The sequence below is a fragment of the Hylaeus volcanicus genome, chromosome 8, assembly GCF_026283585.1.
Source record: "Hylaeus volcanicus isolate JK05 chromosome 8, UHH_iyHylVolc1.0_haploid, whole genome shotgun sequence".
Lineage (NCBI taxonomy): Eukaryota > Metazoa > Arthropoda > Insecta > Hymenoptera > Colletidae > Hylaeus > Hylaeus volcanicus.
The window spans coordinates 15404819-15422629 of NC_071983.1; the positions used below are offsets into that span (position 1 = coordinate 15404819).

Genomic DNA, 17811 nt, shown 5'->3' on the forward strand with positions numbered 1-17811 from the left:
TTATAAAACTTCGTTCCAAAGAGAATGGAGGTCAATAGGTGTATCACTAATTCAATTTTTGTGCTTAATTGCTTGTAATCTAATTACAAGTTCATTATTTAACGTAATAAGCTTGAATATGTGAATTTTGTTATGTCAGTAATTGTTGCTAATGTGCTGCCATCTAGCAGTAAAAAGAGGAACTATTTTACGACAAACTTGGCCGTTTTTCCGATAGAGGCGCTGACCAAACTCTGAAAATTAGTTCGGTCTTCTCACCATTAGATGGCAAACCAGGATTAGACTTAGTAGCGTCATCTAGCAGTAAAAAGAGGAACTTCTTTCACTGCAAACTTCGACGTTTTCCCACCGATGGCGCCACTACTGCCAAGACCTGCAGAAATCTTTTAATACCTACGTATTTCTACTAATACCGAAATTGAAACAAGCCCCGCCATTTGTCTCTTATACAAATTTTCCAACCTTGACATTTTTTTGCTTTGTTTGGTTGTGACTTTTTAACGACACATTTAAACCAGTTTTCGACGATGGAAATAGTAATTTTTCGGAGCAGGGTAATTTCTGAAGGAGAGTTTGCGATGTTTTCTCAAATGTCCAAGAATCCATGGACGACGGTGTCGGTTCGACATCGTCGACCATTAGATGCTTCGGTTTTCTTAAGATGTCGTGTTTCAAACGAGGCTCTAGATTTAGAGACATCCACTATAAAGCGAATGAGAATATTATGAAGTAGAAAAAGCGTCGAGAAAGATCGATGACTGAGAATCGGGTTAAACATAATAATAAATATATAAATACTTACGTTGAACATGCGTATCAACGCTACGCGAAGAGAGTGATTGGTAAATTCAAACGCTTTCTTCTCCAAATAATTTTCCTCGATTACAGTCGCTGCAACATCGATAATTTCTTCGCGAATAGAACCGATCAGGTGTTCGATGCACTGTTCCCATGCGAATTCGTGCCATTTCGAATCCGGAACGCCGGAGGGTATGCGACGATACAGGGTTAAAAATCGGTCATCCATAGTAGTAATTTTGTTGTTTGTCATTTTATATCTACTTTTGGACAAATTTCATTTGCACGATATTTCAACGTTCAGTATACGGTATTCATTTATTGTCTCAAAGTATTTCTTTTCATTGCGTAGAATTTACAATGATATGCGCAACAAACAGAATAAAACCTCAATTTTTTTTTTACTTTTAAAAATCCTTAGGCTTTTTCTCAGATGAAAATGGGGAACTTCTATCCCTACTCGGATTCTTCGCTCCTACCGAGAATCTTCTGCGGACTCGCAAAATTAAAGAACTGGAACTTCGAGATTACCTTAGTTTCGCAAGTTCGCAAAAGATTCGAGAAAAAATACGAAAAAATTTGTATACAGTTGAGAAAGATCAGTGTAACGCGCATCATTGCGTATTTGATAAATAAATACACTACGAAAAAATGTTTGAAGTCGTACGTGCGTGCGTACGTAATGTTCGCATTGCGATACATTAACGACGTACTAATACTAAAAAAAGTTACAAAAAAAAATCACGAGATTAACACAAGACCGAATGCTAACGCTAGGCAAACGTACGTGCCCCTTCTACAATAGCGTCAACCTTGAAATACCATTTGGAGCATTTGCGATTCACACATTTTCGAGCCATAAAATCTTCCAACGAATGATTCCCCGTGCAATCGCATTGCTCGATGAAAAGGCTGTTATCAATTGCGTAATAATTTCTATTACCTCCAGAAAGAAACGAGGAACGCAAAGGAGGATACGAGGTAGATTCCGCGATACATCTACGAGTATTTCCTCGAGAGCTTACAAAGTTAGTTATCCATGGTTACGCGGCGAACATGAAGTCGAATACCGTCGCCAATTTCTTCAAAATCGAATGAACAACGCAAGAACGATTACATCTCGCACCGAAAATGCTAGTTAATCTCGTGCGCGCTGTAATTATCATCACGGTGACGAACGATACTTTTCTTTTCGATTCGCCTTCGCACATCTGTTAACGTGCGATAATACTGGTTGACTTGTTCCCGCGTGAACCGCTTCTCCCTTGTTCGTTCAACGGTACCCGCCCGCATCGCAATCGCAGGATCATCACTGGAGGGTATAAGGGAATGAAACAGAGGGAAAACGAAAATCGTTTGATCCTTCCTCTTCGTTCTCAACGTTGGTCAATTCAAGCGACGACGGTGGTTATAACACCACCGGATACGGGAAGACCAGTCATTCCCATTAAAGCCACGTCTATTTCTCTCGCAGCTTGCCTACCCTCCGTGATCGCCCAAACGACTAAAGACTGTCCACGCCGACAATCTGTATGGAATTAAGAATATTGTACCGTTGTTCATTTTTGCAATCATCGTTTACGATCAAAATTGTAGCGATTAAATATTAGAGTAACATAGAACATAGCGAGAGCTTACCACCAGCCGCGTACGTGCCAGACAAACTTGTTTCAAATTTGCCAATTGCTGTTTTGAAGTTACCTCTCTCATCCAGTGCCGTATCTAGTTCTGTCGCTACGTATTTCTCAGGACCCAAGAAGCCCATTGCGAGTAAAACTAAGTCACATTTATACACCTACAAAAAAAAAGAAGGAAAGGCAATAGAAAAGTGATTCAGTTTTAATTATCTCATTTAACAAGAAGACCTTCATCTTCCTTATTTTTGTTCTTAAATCATTTATATTTTCTTTCATTTGTTCACCTTTTCTGATCCAGCAACCTCCTCCATTTTCCAACGACCATTTTCCATTGTCCACGAAACTGTCACCGTCTTAATACCACTCACGTGTCCGTTTCCATCATCGAGGAATTCCTATAAAGAATACGTAAAGTGTAAAGCCGGCGATTGACTTGCAACAAAATGCTGTAATGTAACTGCTCGGCACGAATTTTACGGTTCGGCACCAGCGTTACATTACAGCTGAATTCTCTCTCAATGCTTCCTACTCAGTTCAGTGAAAAGTAGACGATCAAAGAGGATCGTCAAAAAAACCGACAGACCAGTGGAGCACGGTCTAGCGCAAGAGCGGCTCGGCTCGTCGCTCGCTAGTCCGTCCAGACTAAGCGAATGCTCGCGTTACATTACAATGTTCTGTTGCAAGTCAGTCGCCGCCTTAAAATAGCGTCCAAAAACCATTTCGAGCAAAGATGTTGTACAACATGCCGAGTCTTACTTACTTTGCTCAACGTACTGAATTGACGCGGATCCCGTCCGAACTTGAGAGAAACTTCTTCGTGACCATAGTCCACCTTGAACACTCGTGGAAATTGAGGCCAGGGATTATCCTTTCCCCTCTTGTTCGGTGGTTCTGGTAAAATTTCGAAAGTTGTGATGGTTTTGGCGCCCTACGAGAGAAAAACAAAAGAGCGAATGAAAGATAGAAATAAAGATCAATCGCAGAAGCTGCAATAGAAAATACGATGTTGTAGATTTTTCTTCGAGGATCTTTGTAAAACTATCGAGTTACCGGAAAATTATACCTGTCGCAAAGACGTGGCTATGCAGTCGCAACCGGTATCACCGCCGCCTATTATAATCACATCCCTGTCTTTGGCCATCAGTCGCATATCCAGCGGGGTATCGTTTCCCATTTGCTTCTTTTGCCAGTGCTCCAAAAAGCTTACAGCGAAATGAATACCTTCGAGTTGTCGACCTGGTATCGGTAAGTCCCTTGGCCAGGTTGCGCCAGTACAAAGCAACATTGCGTCGTATTGTTCACGTAATTCCTGTGATACGTGGACGAAGATAAATTAATTTGAGGAAAAAAAGAAGAAAGAAAAAACTATCCGTGAAATGCGTGAAATTAAATGATACGCGGAGTAATCGTTAACCTTAGCAGATATATCCTTTCCAACGTTAACGCCAGTTTTGAAAGTGATTCCTTCTGCGGCAAGAAGGGAAACTCTTCGCTGTACAACTTGCTTCGACAGCTTCATTGTTGGTATTCCATACTGGAGAAGGCCTCCTATTCGGTCGTTCCTCTCGTAAACAGTCACCAGATGTCCAGCCTTGTTTAGTTGATGGGCAGCCGCCAATCCTGCAGGTCCGGAACCGACGACAGCGACTCGTCGACCGGTTCTCAACGCAGGTGGATGCGGCACTATCCAACCTTGTTCGAAGGCATGATCGATGATCGCGCATTCGATGTTCTTTATGGTAACTGCTGGTTCCGAAATCCCCAAAACGCAAGCGCCTTCGCATGGAGCCGGACAAACTCTCCCTGTGAATTCTAAATGCATTCCGATCGTTAAGTCGAATACTATTTATAAAATATAATCAGATTACGTTTACGATCATTGCGATTAGAACATGATCGCACGATAATTACATGGTATTAAATGACTCGGCGATCTAAGACAATGATTGCGTGGCAATTAAAGAATAGTTGTCGAGTAATTACTATGTAATTACCTCGTGATTATTTCGTAGTCGTTACGGTGGTAAATATTAGTAAAACCTCATCGTTTAAAAATACAAAATAATAGCGCATACCTGGGAAATTATTGGTTTGTAGCAACTGATTCAGCGCCTCCTTCCAATTCGATTGAAAGACGAGATCATTCCACTTAGGAATAATGTTTCCTAGCGGGCAGCCATGACTACTCTGACAGAACGGCACTCCGCATTCCATACACCTCGCTGCTTGTACGCGCAGTCCTTTGCGGACTCCTTTAAAATTATATATTTCATCCCAGTCGTTAACACGGTTTTCGGTCGGTCGATAAACACTTGTTTGCCTCTTGTATTTCATAAATCCCCTAAAACAATATTGCGAGAATAGGTGGTTAGATTTTAATTGTCGTCTCGGTGAATCGAACAAGAAATGGTTATGTTGCGGCTAGCGCGCACCGAAAATAACGGTTCACGTGCAAACAGCTAGAATGGTTTACGACAAGCAAACAACGAAGCTATTTTTAAGGAAGCCGTCTTTTTCCGTTATTAACACATGTTCGTTTCCTCGCGACAATTAGCTACGGCCTCAATAGCATATTGCAAATGTCGTAAACCATGGGTCTTCCGAAGGCAAAGTCAAGCAACCCTTGGCGGGCGACGATGCGAGGCCTGAGGCTCGGAGGAAATCCCGCTGCATTGCCAAATTTCCAACGGTGGTACTCCCCCACCTCAGCACACCCCCTTCCCTGGGAGACGCGCTAAGGGCGTAAGGAAGAGGTGGTGGTGTAAGGAAATTTCAAGGACGATTAGTTTTTAACGAGTGGTCAAGTTCGACCAAGAGAGTCTAATAAATAGGCACCAAATCGAATCCTCGTTTTTCCTTCACCCTCACGTCCTACAGTTACAGTTAAAGAATACCTTATCTTGTCCAATTTCCGTTGTTCCATATCAGCGTCCGCAATAGCATCTTCGATGTCCTTCACTTGATTTGACAACGTCTGGGAGTTTCCGTTTACGACTGGTTGTGCTTGCTTGGCTTCCTCGACTTGTTTCAATGCTCGTTGATATTCGTATGGGAATACCTTGAAGAAAATAAAACGTGAAACAACGATTGCTTCGCCTACTATGTCGGATGAATTACTTTACGGGTTTAGGGATACCTTCACAAATCTCGTCGTTGATTCAGGCCAAAGCGATAGTAGATCCAATGCAATTAGAGAACCAGTCTTCTCGACAAATTCTTCCAACAGACATTTCACGTAAGCTATATCGTCCGGTTTATTTAGAGGAAGCAGTTCTACCATTTCAGGATTGCACTTGCTGCAAACAAACGGTATATTAAGAAGGAATAAAAAATAGGGCCTGCTCGACCTTATTGATGTTCTTTCTATTAACTTATATTAAATATTACTTATTAAATAAAACAGAATTATTTTTTTATATACTGGAGGCTTCTGAAAGTTAAGTAAGCTAAGTAAGAAAAGCCTTGGTGGTATAGTAAGTGCGCGATACAGATATAGTAGCTCTCGTAAAACCGTCGGAGATTCAAGACAGTTGAGAAAATTCTATTCGGGCTTCAAGACCTTTGTGACCCAGCCACCATGACATGTAAAACTAACAAGGGAACATATTGAAGGAAGAATTTCTTCTTCCGCGCCAAAATGCGGTTTTCATTATCATTTTTTTTATTGAAAAAATTATACAAGATTTTAATTTGAAATTTTACACACGTCTTTAGTAGTATTTTAGTGTGATGTACAAAATTATTTTGGAAAGATTTACCTAAGAATATAAACGTTACAGAACGTTGACCGTGACGCCGCGCCGCGAAACAAAGAGAGAAGACGCTGACGCTAACATACTTATTCGATACAAAATTAATACGTAAGAGGACCTCTGGATATTTCCAGGTAACAGGTAGATAACAGCCGCCTTTTGTAAAAATGCTATTCAACCAAACAAGCGCAAAAAAATGACCGTTTCCCAGAAAAATAGTCTTGAATCCATGCCTATTCAGCCACTCTACTAGGAAATCCCTACAAAAACATATAACGTTTTAAGAATACATTTGCTTTGAAAAACCTGAAAAATTATAATTTCGTGACAAAACGATTTCAAGTGGACGTGTCCCGAATTTAGTAAAGACGGCCCTGAAGCCAGGAAACCTGCCCATCGTTTGGAAAATCCTAATTAGAGTCTCGAAGCAACGATAAGTATCGCTTTCGAGGTTTATCGATATTATTTTACGAGAGTCGCTATATCTGTACCGCGTACTATGGATACGTACCTCTTGAACGACCCGTCATCGTAGACATAAGCTATTCCACCGGACATTCCAGCAGCGAAATTACGACCGGTGAGCCCCAAAATTAGCGCACAGCCGCCCGTCATGTATTCGCAACCATGATCTCCTACACCCTCGACCACAAATACCGCTCCACTGTTACGAACACCGCACCTTTCGGCAGCGATTCCTCGGAAGTACGCTTTTCCAGAAGTTGCGCCGTAAAGGCAAGCATTGCCTACGATTACATTCTTTTCGGAATCAAAGGTCGAATCTTTCGGTGGGTATATAACGATTTCTCCACCGCATAATCCCTAAAAAATTGACAACGAATTCATCAAATGCTGTGCCACCCAACTCGTATTAACCCTTTGCACTTGAGGCCTTTTTCTCTGAGGCGAACTAGCAGCTCCAAACGATTTCGGCTATATTAGGGAAGCGTTTTACTGGTAATTTATAATGATCTTAAGTTCAAGCAAACGTATACAAATAATAAAATTTATAAAACATACAACATATAAAACAAAATCTGTTAAATGTTTTAGTTTGTACTTGGTTTTTGTATGACATTTTACAAAACAATCCCCGAGATGGATTCTCAGTTTGTTAGGGCATATATCATAATAATATGAGGTTTCTCGCCTGACGCCAGGTTTATTACGGCCATAGCAAACCTTACAGTCCCTCCTTACCCCTTTCAAAACAATATGAAGCTTTCCATTTAGCCGAGACTCATCGCTGTTTGGTCTCGCCGCTTGATCGCGAGGCTGGCGATACGGTTCTATAAATTCTTCCACAAGCGTTTCTACGTAGATAACCTAAATGGTTTAGTGGTCTTTCCTTTCTTTTCTTTTTTTCTTGCTTAGAAAGGGTGTACAAATTTGTCAAACATCTTATCGCGCATCGAAAACAAACATAACGAGTTAAAGAAGGACTGGGCGCCGCTACGGCTCCCGTAGAGTGGACGCGCAATACTGCCCGGGCGCCGCTCGAGTGCAAAGGGTTAAAGGAGGAAGGAAGATACTTACTTTCCCTACGTAATCGTTGGCATCACCTTCGAGAGTAACGTGCACACCTTTGGTCATGAAAGCACAAAAACTCTGACCCGCTGAACCCTTCATCTTCATATTTATACTACCATCTGGCAGTCCCTCTTCGCCGAACAATCTACGATCGAAACATTAATTCAGAACGCCTGATGTATTCAAGATCAATTAGAGGACATGTAGTAGAATAGAAAAACTGTTTACTTTGAAATATGAAAGCACAAAGTCGATCCCAACGCTCTGTCCTCGTTATTGACATTGAATTCCATCTCGACGCGATCCTGCTTCCTATCGAGCACTGGTTTGGCCTGCTCGATCATGCGATTGTCCAGTCTGTTATCCAATTGAAAGTCTTGCTTTATCGATCCGCCTTTAATATTGACTCCTGGCCGAAGTTCGAGCGCGCTGCGCAAAATATTATCGAGATTTAGCATTTTAGCTTTCTCGATCGAGATGTCCTTCCGAACTCTCAAGAGATCCGCGCGGCCAATTAGATCTTGAAACTTACGAATACCCAGACTGGCCATGTACGAACGTACCTATTTTGGATAAAGCAATCATTTCGGTATTAAAATTGTCGACGAAAAATTCTTTGTTTTTAATTCTTTCTTTAGTATGTATACCTCTTCTGCTAACGCAAAGAAAAAGTTGATAACGTGTTCCGGCTTCCCTTCGAATTTCTTTCGGAGCGCGGGATCTTGGGTAGCGATACCCACGGGGCAAGTGTTTAAATGACACTTTCTCATCATGGTACAACCCATAGAAATCAATGGCGCTGTACTGAAACCAAATTCATCGGCGCCTAAGAGGGCTGCTACTACGATATCGAATCCCGTGCGCAACTGTCCGTCAGCTTGAACGACTACCCGTGACCGAAGATTATTCAACGTCAAAACTTGATGAGTCTCCGCGATTCCCAGTTCCCAGGGTAAACCCGCGGATTTAATTCCTGTCCAACTACTGGCTCCAGTTCCGCCATCGTGACCGGATATTACGATGTGTTCTGCTTTTCCCTGTTTCATCGTAACGAGAAGAGTTTCAACACTTTCAGAGGTAATAATTGGAATGATGGTAAATAAAAATTAGAGAAGAATCAAGAAAGATATTCCAAGATATTACCTTTGCCACACCTGACGCGACTACGCCTACTCCTACTTCGGATACCAATTTCACAGAAATACGAGCCAAAGGATTAGCGCATTTCAAATCGTAAATCAATTCTGCGAGGTCCTCGATCGAGTAGATGTCGTGATGAGGAGGTGGCGAAATTAGTCCCACGCCAGCTACCGAGCATCTGGTCGCAGCAATTTCAGCTGTGACCTGCGTAAATTATGCAAATTAAACTTATACTTGCTACTCGTTGTAACTTGTTTCTACTAGAGTTGAGTCTGCTCGTTGAATTACTTGTATTCGACTAGTATTCGAATAGTAAAGTAGTTCCAATTCCAGATTCTACTCTTACCTTGTAACCAGGTAACTCGCCACCTTCTCCTGGCTTGGCTCCTTGTGCCATTTTAATTTGAAGGTCGTCAGCGTTTGCTAAGTAACTCGAGGTTACGCCGAAACGACCACTGGCAACTTGCTTAATGGCTGATCGTTTATTAAATTCTGGATCCTGGTCGATGTATCTAAACCAGAGAGAATATTTCGCCATCTTTACTCTGCAGTTTTTCCGAGTTGATGTATACCTATCGGTGTGTACTCACCTGTAAGAATTTTCACCACCTTCGCCGGTGTTCGATTTACCTCCGATACGATTCATCGCGATCGCTAGTGTCGTGTGCGCTTCTATCGAGATACTTCCAAAACTCATGGCTCCAGTTGCGAATCGCTTTACAATCTCAGATGCTGGTTCAACTTCTTCGACGGGTATAGAATTCTCGGTCTTGTCTACGAATTCCAGTTGACCTCGTAACGTGCAAGCCCTTACCATTTCCATCGTTGTTTTTCGGTACTTGTCGTAAGCGCTCATGTTCTTTGAATTGACATAGTCCTACGAGACGAGACTTATTTTTAGATTCTTGCTGTCTATCAACGGAAGAAGGATATCTCTTCGACGAAGATGTGACGCGCTAAATTACCTGCAGATTTGCGATGCTGTCGGGATCGTTTATATGTTTCTCTCCCCCGGAACGCCAGTGATAAGTACCTGGATTGCGAATGACGAGCATATCCATAGGTTTGTTCCAATACGTTATCTGATGCCTTTCGAAAGCTTCTTTAGCCAAAATGTCGAAGGTGACTCCACCTATACGAGACTGTGTACCCTGCGAAATTTAAAAATGGCAAGATTGGCAAGTATCGTTCCACTGAAGTCGCAACTAAACGCACCCAACTGCGCGACGATGATAGTACATCATAAGAAAATTGTTAATCACGGAACACCTTTCATGAATTGGATCCAGTTTCTAATCACGCGTACTTTCATCGAATTTCATTGAATAACGGTTCTAAAACTAAGTAAAACTATTAATATACCTTGAAACATTTCTCAACGACCTCATCAGACAAACCCACAGCTTCGAATATTTGAGCTCCCTTGTACGATTGCAACGTGGAAATTCCCATTTTTGCCATTACCTTCCCTATACCTCTCTCCATTGCTTCCGCATAATTCTGTAACATTTGCAAAAAGTGTTGGTCAAATCCCGACAGTCGCTCCATTATTCAATGACAACGAATCGCAACATTTCTAACTTACCGCACACAAAGAGTTATCTGTTAAGGAGGAATCTAGCACACCGTCTGCTCGAAGATTTCTTGCCATCTCAAATACCAAATATGGACAAATGGCATCTGCTCCGTAACCGAGCAGCAAACAAATGTGATGTACTTCCCTGGCTTCGGCGGTTTCGACGATAAGACCAACCTTCATACGCTGCCGTTCTTCGATCAGATGGTGATGCACAGCGCCCAACGTTAGCAAACTGCTCACAGGTACTCTAACGAAGAGCGCAAAATAAGAACGATCAGTTGTTGCGCCGCTGTACTATAGATCATAAAGCCGGCGACTGACTTGCAACAGAAACGTTAAACTGAACTTCAACACCAACGTTACATTACAAGGTCCTTTTTGGAATCACGAATGCTCGCTTCGAACTCTTGGCTGAATTCTGTCTCAATGCTTCCTACTCAATTCAGTGAAAAGTAGACGATCAAAGAGGTTCGTCAAAAAACCGACAGACCAGTGGAGCACGGTCGAGCGCGAACCAAGCGCAAGAGCGGCTCGGTTCGTCGCTCGCTAGTCCATCCAGACATCGAATGCTCGCGTTACATTACATTGTTTTGTTGTAAGTCATTTGCCGGCTTAAAACGTTGTACGTTGCGATACACGCACTCGCTCACCTTTCCGAACCACCCTGTCGATCGGAAAGGATGATGAACTGGTAACCCTCTCTCGCGGCCTTATCCGCCTCGCTGTTAACACGGTCTAACGTACGCAACAATCCAGGTGGTCCTTCTTCCACGGGGTACGTCGTATCGATCGTTTTGGCCTTCCATCCGCGAAATTTCGTTCGACGAATTATCTCCAGGTCTTCCAAGGACAGTATCGGTTGCGGTAAAAATAGTCTATGCACTTGCAAAGCGCTAGGCTCCAAGATGTTACTTTCGGGACCGATCGGGCAAAGCATCGACATTACGATCTTCTCTCTGAACGGATCTATCGGAGGATTCGTAACCTGAAGAATGTTACAGGATGAGAGATCGGGAACACGAGGCACAATTTAAGATCGATTTATACCATCTGCACAGACCCGGAACGTATCCGTTGAGCACTGATCAGAAAAGTATTTAATAATGCAATTTGTATATAGGTGTTTATAAATATCGTATCGTATCAGGACAGACACCCTCCGACATCGGTCCGACCATCCGGGATTCTCGAGAAGAATACTTCATCGGATACGAAACGTGTCTGAACGTGTCGGATCGTCAATATATGTTTCGGTTCCATTCAGACTTCAGACACAAAATTGAAACTATATTCCGACATTCTAAAATATTGAAAAAAACTTTTCTTCGTCGTCTGTTAGTTTTTTGTAGAGTGTCCAATATTCTCCTTCAACTTTTCTTCTTCTCAAGCACTTGTGCACACCAAAACGGCGACATCTCTTTTTTACAACTTCGTTTGCATCTAATAGTATAGCTATTACAGCCAAATCTCGCATACTTAAATGTGAAAACATTTGTCCTGTTTGTGCTATTACGTGCCTTCACGAAATGCTTTCTATTAACTGACTGATCGGTACCACCGATCGACGAACATATAATATAAACACGCGTGTCTGTGTCGGAACGGAGCCGATACGGAACCGTTCCGAGTCTGTGCGGATGGTATAAATCAACCTTTATTGTTAGCGATAATTAATACAAAATCTTTCGTTACAGCGGAAGTTTTACCTGGGCAAACAATTGTTTAAAATACTCGTAGATGAGTGGCTGAAACTGAGATAGGCAAGCAAGCGGTGCGTCGTTGCCCATGGAGCCCAGCGCTTCTTTCCTAAATAAAAAAATTCGTAAGTTTGTTAACGTGTACCAAACGATAAAGTCGGATAAACAAAATATGGCACGTACTTGGACTGCATCATTGGTAAAAGCAACATATTAATGGTTTCTAGCGTGTATCCATAGAGGGATAGTCTCTTATCGCCTCCCCAAACTCGATTCACAGCAGATATGGGATTCGTGTCGTTTGCTGCGTTTCTTCTGATCGTGTCTTCGTTTATCGTCGAGCCGTTTTCGGATGGCGTCTCTGCGCGACCAGTGTCGGCAGCTCGCAACTCTTCCATCGTGATCTGAGCGGGTGAAAGCAAATTCGAATTAACAAAAGCACGCTTTGCGTATGATTGCGTCCGCTATTCCGAAATCGCCGCGCACGGATACGACAGAGTAAGTAAATGATCGCTGTAAAAATTGTTGAAATTGAATGCCGAATAAAAACCATGTACCTATATATGTATCTACTTTCTATTTCTGCGATTATTACTATGCGAACAATCTATACAAACGTATAGCTTGTTCGGTCACGGGTACATCGTTTTTTATTCGAAAAAATTTGACAAGCACGATTAACTTTTCGAAAATAGAATATGTACATGCGATACACATGCACGAACTCTGCGTAAACGGTAAAAGCGGCAAGTGATATGCGACAAGACTCACCATCTGCGCGCGATACAGCACGATGACCGCGCGTAGGTAAGATTGGAAAAGAAAGACAAATCCTTTTTGTATTAGACGTATCGACATGGATGGTGGATTACTTGGATTTTCTACACGATACTAGGGATGGTATGTGTACGATACGAGTAGGCAGGCGGAGTAAATGGCTTGGAGCAAACAAATGTATAAAGCACAATATGATTCTGATAAGTAACGAAGGTATCGTTACGTCGTAATGGCGAATAATGAAACGCGAAGAATACCTGATCTTTCAGCCACTGCGAGTGTGGTCTGCTTCTAGCAATCTCCATCTTCAGTTCAACGTCTTGAATGATCCTCTGTTCGTGAGTATCGACAAGCAGCATTCTTCCTGGTTTCAAACGGCTCTGGAAATAAAACAAAACGCAGATAACAATTGTTGAACAGTATCTAAGACCGTTCAACGTTCACAGGGCGGCTCTGGATGACGATCCTACGACTCTATACAAACCTACTTCCTAAATGACAAATTATACATCACATATGACATGTTCAAAAATAAATAAAATACAATATGATCGTCTATATGCGTAAAAACTAAAGCGAATACGTAGAACGAAAGAGATGAGACAGAATGGGCGACATGGCTGAATTGGACGGTGAATCGGATCGTTCGTTTTTACAGAGAGATACCTCACCTACAACATTAATTCGATAGAAAGGTGTAAACATTTGGTACACGCAACGCTCGTTCGATTCGTAAGCTGTTTCTCGAGTTGATCTCTGGTACCTTCGTGGCGAAACCAGAATTGCGCGATACGAATTCGTCGCGAGCGTTGGGTAATACCGTTTGCGAACAGCACTTTCGTTCGACCCATAGATCCGTTGGAAAGTAAGCGTAAGAAAGACGACGTGAAAAAATGAACGAGGATCGCGAATGAAGTATGGATGGAAGGAATGAAGCGTATGAGAGCACAGGATATAAGAATTATCGAGAGCACCCGGTGTGTTTGATCGCGCGTCCTCGATGGCTCTGTCCGAGTTCAGATCAGCGCTTATCGCTCTCCGGCCGTGTTCGAAAAAAAGGTTTCCTCCATGCGTAGTCTTCCCCCTAGAGCTGAAATTGTCTATGTCGAACACAATACACAGAAGGAGCATCATATAGACGGGGACGATCGCTCGTCAAGAGCTTGTTCGGCTGGGAAACTTATCCAGAGGGTAGGCCAGCCCGGTGATGCGTTTATATCCTCGTTTACCTTCAGGGCTACATTGCTGGGTGGAGTATCATAGACGCCCACTTCGGACGCCATCACCATCATGTTATCCTTAGTGACGTAGAAGCGCGACGGGCGCAGGCCGTTTCTGCCAAACAAAAATTCAAAAAAGTCTTTTGTATTACCACCTCAGTCTCGCACGCTATTATCAACTGTGACTATATTCTTGTTCGTTTTCTCGCATTACCTTCCTGTTGGCATTCGCTAATATATATATATATATATATGTATACATGCTTTTAGGCGTGCATACTTACATACACACATACATTCGCTCTCTTTGTCCGCACTTTGCCCATTTACCTTTCGCACTCGTTAGCCACTCAACCTTGAAAGAAGGATGAGTATCTATGTTTCTGTAAACATCGATTCTGTAGGCACTGGATACGAGTGAGAGTTTCCGCGCGCTCCTCTGCCTACGAGCCTCGGAGGGAAGCGAATTCGCTCTCTTATAACGACCTTACATCCTCTGGAAACGCTTTTCGAATTTTTTCCTACCTTTCGACATTCCACGTTGTAAGAAAATCTTTGACGCTCCTACCTGCTTCCCTCCAAAACCTCGATAATCCATGTTTACCCATTTGTATACGTTCGACTTACTCGAGTCCCGTTACACGTATATAACACAGAGTACACATATAGGCTCGTCGATTCTCTGGTTACACGCGTAGGTACGCAAAGGTTACGCTTCGCGAAAGCGTATATGCATGTACGCGAGTACGGAAGGGCATATACACTCGCACGTAACATTTCTCTAACGTGCAGTCATTGTATTCGATTCGTACACCGTTTTCGTAACAATCCCTTTCGATGACCACCTCGAAAGTCTAATTTAGATAAAGACTTTGAGCAGCAAATAAAGAATATGCGAGCCGCATTCCAACTTCCATTGCGACTCTTTTTCAAAATGGCTGTGTATGTCTACGAGAGCAGAGATGCACGAAAACGGGTAAAAAGTGAACTCTCGTCTCGAATCGCGCGAGATAAAAAACGTTAGTTTCTACCTGTCGAGAATAGCTCCAACGTAACGTCCATCTGTAAAAGTTAACAATGCAGGGCCATCCCAAGGTTCCATCGCGCAAGCGGCCCAATGATAAAAGTGGCGCTTTTCCGTTGCCATCGTTAAATCGTTTTGCCAAGCTTCCGGTACCATCGTCATCACCGCCTGAATTATTTATAACGGATGCAAGTTTCAATATTTGAGTACACCACTCGGACAATCGACTTTATATAACATACCTCTGGTAAAGATCGTTGTCCCGCCATCACCAAGAACTCCAGGACGCAATCGGCAGCTCCTGAATCCGACAGATTCGGTTCAACTACGGGATAGAGATCTTTTAATTGGTCTCCGAAAATTTTGCAGCTCATCACTCCCTCACGAGCTTTCATGAAGTTCACGTTTCCTCGTAAAGTGTTGATTTCGCCATTGTGCGCCAACAACCTGCGAAAAACGATTCATCATTCGTCGTGCGATTAATCGATCGTTCGGAGAATAATGTCGATTTGTTTTTCGCTGCAACCGCTTACCGAAGAGGGTGTGCCCTTTCCCAACTTGGAAATGTATTCGTGGAGAATCTTGTATGAACTAACGCCAAGTATGTCTCGAATTTTGGTGACTGCAACGAAAACAAACGCGTTGGTAACAGACAAATGTACCGATAAACTATTATACTATTTCAACAGATTTTAGTCACCTTTAAATCTAAAAAATAAAGCCACAGCTGGTCTGCCGTTAATTGGCCTTTGTAAACGATCGTCCGTACGGAGAGCGAGCATATGTAGTATCTGAATCCTGGTCGTGGTATACAATGGGACGATCGTTTCCTCAAGACGAAAACCTGCAATTAAAAATAACAGGTGTTGGCTTGGAGAGCATTTTAACTTCGTAGACCTTCGTTTCAAAAGGGTCTTCCTATTTATAATAATAATGTTTACCTGCCGTTCGAGACTGACGTCATCCTGATCACCTGTTACAAAGACTTGACGCATGTAAGGTTCGCATTTTCTCGCCACTCGGCCAATCCGTGAGTTGTCGGTGGGAACATCCCGCCAACAAATTACCTGCGGAACAAAATATCTATTTAAAAGGATGAAACGCGGACGCGCGCGAGTGCAAAAACGTGGACGACGTCGTACCTTCAAGTTGCATTCCTCGGCTAATCTTTCAAACGCAGCCTCAGCTTCTTCGTGGGTATTTTTATCGAGAAACAGAATACCGGTAGCGTAACGGCCAAATTTCGGCAATTCGATATTTTTTCCCTCGCTGAAAAATAAATTCAGAATGGTTTGTAATCCGCGTTAATAATAGGATGACGAATAAATGAAACCTATGTATAAACATTTCTTCGTTTGGATAGATCCATCGTGAAATGTATCACCTATAATTCGAATTTTAGATTTTATTCAATGCGTAACGAATAAATAGTTGGTTATCTTGTTATTCGGATACAAATTTTGCCTATCTCTCTGACGTACTATTTGGTCGAATCGCGTACAATTGCACGCGCGATTACTCAAACGTTGATAAGTCTCGAAAGTGGGGGGGGGGAGGGGGAGGTGCGGTTAATTAGACTTCGGACTGCCTGAACTTGACATTTCTTTTTTCTTTCTTCTAGAAACATAGAATGATAAACGGAGACAGCTGCAACTTGTGTGATTTTCAGCAACGATTATCAATGCACAGATGTTTTCTCGATGAACGTAATCGATGGTGTTGGTTCTCCTTATCAGTAGAATTAATATCCGGTACTATACACATGGTACATATCCATCTAGTGACGTCTTCCGTATACCCCGCTTTATCTCCCTTTACGTTCGCCAACGCGTTTAAGCTCGGCATTCCCAATTAATCGATCAAAGCTAATTTTTTTTAGGAAATTAAATTACAACTTTTTCAACATACGTATACTTAAAAACTGGTTAATTACAGAATTAACATTGACGCAATTACGCAATTTCAGCTATTTCAAATATTCAATTTACATAATAAGTACTCGTCTTATGATCGCAAGAAATTGGAGGCAATTACTTTCAACGTCGGTTGTATAGACCAATTAGCGATTAATGTTATCGCCAACCCTTACGGAAGATTAACAATTAACGCAGTCGTACATTGTCATGGGTTTAATTAACATTTTGCTTGACGCTGCTTAAACTATTATTAGCATCACGCTGCGAATGCATGAATACGAGGAACGAGAACAAGAACGTGATACAGCGAAAAACAAGAAATAGGATGAGACGAAGGGTAAACACGTAATACTGATTGTGCAGTGATAGATTGTTCGCTAATGATAATGGTGATAAGAGGGTAAACACGCAATATTTCTGTACGTTAAGTGACGTTCGCGCGTAACACGATAGCCTACAAGCAACGCAGTCAACCCACAAGGATTATGAAATCGGATGCGCTGATACCAGCAATACGTTGAATCAGTATTTCTCGCATCAGTCAGACTACTGTCCGTAGTACTTAATCTTTATAGGAAACACTCGGTGACAATCGCTCAGTCGTAAACGCGAAACACATTAACGAAATCTCGATAGGTTTAGCGTTAAAAAAGAAATTGGAAATTATTAAGATTATAAATTTAGAACGGCTGACACTTGTATACTTTCACCAGCATTGTTTCACCCGAAGGGAAATGTAAC

The 17811-nt window shown here is 42.2% G+C and overlaps 1 protein-coding gene across 5 annotated transcripts in view; it reads right to left on the bottom strand.

Annotated features, from left to right (window-relative positions):
• Positions 1–1097: 1097 nt before the first annotated feature.
• The window catches only part of LOC128880703 (uncharacterized), a 26479-nt gene continuing 9765 nt past the window's right edge, over positions 1098–17811 (bottom strand). For 3 of the 5 annotated variants that reach the window (XM_054131053.1, XM_054131054.1, XM_054131055.1), the window contains exons 4-33: positions 16297–16423; positions 16096–16221; positions 15855–15998; positions 15688–15776; positions 15397–15601; positions 15162–15322; positions 14140–14245; positions 13168–13290; positions 12317–12537; positions 12143–12242; positions 11087–11421; positions 10443–10683; positions 10220–10357; positions 9823–10008; positions 9448–9734; positions 9204–9369; positions 8861–9061; positions 8365–8754; positions 7946–8280; positions 7724–7862; positions 6699–7009; positions 5572–5731; positions 5330–5493; positions 4511–4776; positions 3850–4247; positions 3499–3744; positions 3196–3363; positions 2720–2830; positions 2437–2593; positions 1098–2326 (exon numbers count right to left, since the gene is read on the bottom strand). In XM_054131053.1, coding sequence (XP_053987028.1) covers positions 2190–2326; positions 2437–2593; positions 2720–2830; positions 3196–3363; positions 3499–3744; positions 3850–4247; positions 4511–4776; positions 5330–5493; positions 5572–5731; positions 6699–7009; positions 7724–7862; positions 7946–8280; positions 8365–8754; positions 8861–9061; positions 9204–9369; positions 9448–9734; positions 9823–10008; positions 10220–10357; positions 10443–10683; positions 11087–11421; positions 12143–12242; positions 12317–12537; positions 13168–13290; positions 14140–14245; positions 15162–15322; positions 15397–15601; positions 15688–15776; positions 15855–15998; positions 16096–16221; positions 16297–16423 — 5938 coding nt within the window. In that variant the 3' untranslated portion in view covers positions 1098–2189. Of the gene's footprint in view, positions 2327–2436; positions 2594–2719; positions 2831–3195; positions 3364–3498; positions 3745–3849; positions 4248–4510; positions 4777–5329; positions 5494–5571; positions 5732–5972; positions 6448–6698; positions 7010–7723; positions 7863–7945; positions 8281–8364; positions 8755–8860; positions 9062–9203; positions 9370–9447; positions 9735–9822; positions 10009–10219; positions 10358–10442; positions 10684–11086; positions 11422–12142; positions 12243–12316; positions 12538–13167; positions 13291–14139; positions 14246–15161; positions 15323–15396; positions 15602–15687; positions 15777–15854; positions 15999–16095; positions 16222–16296; positions 16424–17811 lie in introns of those variants that run through there. The other 2 variants (XM_054131056.1, XM_054131057.1) reach the window with 2 other exon arrangements.